The 3,945-nt window shown below is 40.1% G+C and overlaps 1 protein-coding gene across 1 annotated transcript; it reads left to right on the top strand.

The window, feature by feature from the left end:
• The first annotated feature begins 1,195 nt into the window (after nucleotides 1-1,195).
• Nucleotides 1,196-3,606, top strand: LOC104585586 (transcription factor MYB61). The gene is made up of 3 exons (XM_010242521.3): nucleotides 1,196-1,586; nucleotides 1,689-1,818; nucleotides 1,994-3,606. The coding sequence occupies exons 1-3, from the start codon at nucleotides 1,454-1,456 to the stop codon at nucleotides 3,174-3,176; spliced, it is 1,446 nt and encodes a 481-aa protein (XP_010240823.1). The 5' UTR covers nucleotides 1,196-1,453; the 3' UTR covers nucleotides 3,177-3,606.
• Nucleotides 3,607-3,945: the final 339 nt, after the last annotated feature.

Genomic DNA, 3,945 nt, shown 5'->3' with positions numbered 1-3,945 from the left:
GTAATTGGGTGATTGCAGTGTGTAATCAACATTCTCATCCTCATCCCCATCTTAAGGATACACATAACTGATTTTCCCAATTTGGGCTTTTCTTAAAAGCTGAAACAACGTTTTCTTGTGGTTTTTTCTATACTCTCTAGAAGAGGACTACCTAAATGCCTTCATTTATTGTATGATCTTATTAGCTTTAATTTAATTCGTTCCTTGAACTTCTTATCAATTAATTTATCACTTTGAATTGTATTCAATTTACAGTTCTATAATGCTAAAAATGAAGGGAGGGGAGACTAGAGGAGGATATGGCTGTTTTGCTAAATGGAATATACAAAAGACTGAGGCACGACATTTTGGGTGTTTCTTTTGTGAAAGAAGCAAGAATCTACCCTTTAATTTTCTGGATACTGTCCAAAATATTTTGTTCTTTCCACGTAATGTTGAAACTTTTCAAAGTGATCATGCTCTACAAAATTTACCCAAAAGGCCAAGGGGAAACGAAGGGACAGAGAGAGAGAGTCATCTTTCCTTTGGAGGGTCTGACACAGAAGAAATTAGAAGAGAAAAGAAGCATCAGAGAGAGAGAGAGAGAGAGAGAGAGAGTGAAGTGTTTTTAATCTTCTGTATATTGTTGAAGTAAACTGGAGAAAGTATTCAGCTTCTTTGTTAATTAACTTCCACGAGTGCAGTTTACTAAATTGGTAAACCTTAACTATGCGTAGGTATTTCTTCTCTCTCAGCCCATTTTCCCTTTTCTTTCCCCATTCCTGTGGTTGGATTCGTATTTGGAATCTAAGGAAAGAACTTGGTTGAAAAAGGACGTTGCTTGAACCCCAATACAAAGCTCTTAGACCCCAATGCAACGCGATAAATGCTGATCGAACGGGCTTTGCACCGACTGAAGCCGAGTTCATCTCTATCACCTTTCTTCAACTATTTTCATATATATATATATATATATATATATATATTTTAAATAAATTAATAAAAGACTTCAAAGTCCTGTTTTTAACTTTTTTTCCCCCTCTCGCATAAAATATCATGGGAGGTGCCCCCACCATTCTGCAATAGACATTAATTCTGAGCCCATTGATTAGACATCTGCATTTCAGATTATTAACCCATCTCCTCATTTTCCAAAATAAAAATTGCGAAATAAAGAGAAAGGTTATTAAAAAAAAAAGAACCTCGAACTCCAATCAACCTCGTGACTGTGACTTTTCTCTTTTTGATCTCCGCTTCTATTAATTCAATTCCCTTTCTCAGCTGCTACTTCATTTTCTCAGCCTCCTGACTCCCCATCAACCTTCTCTCTGCATTTTCATCATCCATTGAAACCTTCTCTCCTGCTGACAATTCAGCTGCGTTCTGGTACAAACCTGTCGTATTTTTCAGAAAGTTTTCTTCTTTCTTTTATTTTTTCCTGGGAATCGCAGTAAGTGGACTTTATCCAGAGCAGATGGGAAGGCACTCTTGCTGTTACAAGCAGAAGTTGAGGAAAGGTCTTTGGTCACCGGAGGAAGATGAGAAGCTCTTGAAGTATATAACCAAGTATGGACATGGGTGTTGGAGTTCTGTCCCTAAACAAGCAGGTATGAGGTATCCTCTTTTGCTTTTTATGAATTAACCCTGCTAAAATGCAGGGTAGACATAATTGGGGAGTCGGGTCTCATGCTTTCTTACTTAATTTGTAGGTTTGCAGAGGTGTGGGAAGAGCTGCAGGTTGAGGTGGATAAACTATTTGAGACCTGATTTGAAGAGAGGCACATTCTCCCAGCAGGAGGAGAAACTGATAATTGAACTTCATGCAGTTCTAGGCAACAGGTAATCACTCTCTCTCTCTCTCTCTCTCTCTCTGCTGGGTATCAGAATCCAAGAATAAAAATACTGTTGAAGAGAGAGACCCAAGGAACTCGTGCATGATGGTGTCTATTTTGTGATGCTTTTCGCTTTGTGGTATCGAAAATTGTGTTAATTTTGAGTGTTTTGTTCATATCAGGTGGTCGCAGATTGCAGGACAATTGCCGGGAAGAACCGATAACGAGATAAAGAATTTCTGGAACTCTTGCATTAAGAAGAAGCTCAGGCAGAGTGGCATTGACCCCAACACTCATAAGCCTCTTTCCGAGGTTGAGAATGAAGAGAAGGCGCCCCCCACCACCACCACCACCACCACCAACAACAACAAAAACACCAATACTACTACCAATAACAACAGCAGTAGCAACAAGAACAAGAACAACAAAAATAATTACAGCATGAGCATTAGCAGCAGCAGCAACAACAGTGACAAAGCCTCTGGGATAAAACCCAATGAACTGAACTTCCTCAAGGCAGAAAATTCTAAGCCGGGGTTAGGGATACCGGAGCCAAAGCCACCTTTAGTTGGTGGCATTCGCTACCCACTAGAAGGTTGTTTGAGCTCCAAGATCAACAACAATCTCAACGACTCGATTACACCCACGCAGACCACCAAGGATTTCTTTCTAGATAGATTCGTAACCTCCCACGAGAGCTCTTCCAGTAGCAGGCCTTCGGATTCTGTGACCTGTTTCCCCCTTCAGCAGTTGAATTATGATGGGTCCAATGCCGGTCTTTCTGCAAACACCAACCCATCTCTCTGGTTCAACCAGAACTACAGGCCTTTCGAGATGAATTCTGAGTTCAATTCCAATACAATTTCAACCGTTCTTCCATCAGCGTCGACCTCGGTTCTCCCTACTCCGGTAGGAATCAGGCCTGCCTTGACGGGATCCTTTAGTATTAACGGAGTGCATTACTGGCAAACCGGTAGCTCCAGTAACAGTAGTAGCAGCAGTAGTGGAAGCAATAGCAGTATTGAGCTCCAAGGCAACAATTCATTCTTTGACAACGCTGTCTTCTCTTGGGGACTGGCAGATTGCAGAGCGTCAGATAAACAAACCCAAATCCACCCCATAGAGGGCGAACCCGAAGACCTCAAATGGTCTGAGTTTCTCCATAACCCACTCCTTATGGCGTCCACTTTACAGAATCAAACCCCCCAACCTATATACAGCGACATTAAATCAGAAGCGCAGTTCATAACCGACGGGCCTAGCACAAGTTGGCAACAAAACCAGCAGCAGCAACAACAATTACAGGCTTCGGATGTATATGCTAAGGATTTCCAGAGACTCGCGGCAGTCTTCGGACAAATTTAGCTTTGCGTTTAACACGTAGTATGTGTCGGCTGAATGGAGGTGGTGGTTGGAGTGCGGTAAAAAAAATTACAGAATTTTCCCAAGTCAAAGAAAGGCTTGAATAAAGGCTTCCTCTTCTGATTAAAGGTGTGTGCCGTAGATTTTTCTCTTGTAAATAGGTCTGATACAAAATAGAAATTTCTCTGCTTCTGATTCTGCTGGTTTTTTGAATATTTGTGAAGAACGTAAGCTCGATCAAGTTGATCTTTTATTGTTGGGTTGGGATAGAATTGCATAATAAGGCTTGTTCCAGTGCTTTTCTTACTCTTTCTTTGCTTCATTTGTTTTGGATTTACGGGAATTAATTGTAACTTCTCTCTCTCTCTATTTGTAAACAATCAATCAAAAGTCTCTTTTCTTTTTTAATTTAGAATTCAATGCTTTTCTGTTCTTTCTTCCGGTTTCAGTTGTATTAATATTATTATTATTATCTATAGGCCGTAGCAATGTTACTGTCTCTAAATTTCTTCAACCCGGCATTTGATATGAAAAATGAAGATGGAAATTGCAATTCAGTGTGTCCCCAATAAAAGTCTCCTTTTCCGGCTGCTAGCTTTCTAAGCTGCCTTTATTATCTATCACTTTCTTTCTTCATCTTTTTTTCCCAAATGAAAATCCATTAACCTGTCATGAATGCTTTTCCATAACAAGATTCAAGGAATCAATTTTTTATTTGTATCCATTTAAATGGCTGTCTTTCAGTGTCCCCCACGGATAGGGATGCTTTTCA

This window comes from Nelumbo nucifera, chromosome 4, assembly GCF_055504915.1.
Source record: "Nelumbo nucifera cultivar China Antique chromosome 4, China Antique-T2T, whole genome shotgun sequence".
Taxonomy (NCBI): Eukaryota; Viridiplantae; Streptophyta; class Magnoliopsida; order Proteales; family Nelumbonaceae; genus Nelumbo; species Nelumbo nucifera.
This window is presented reverse-complemented; position numbering and strand designations above follow the sequence as displayed.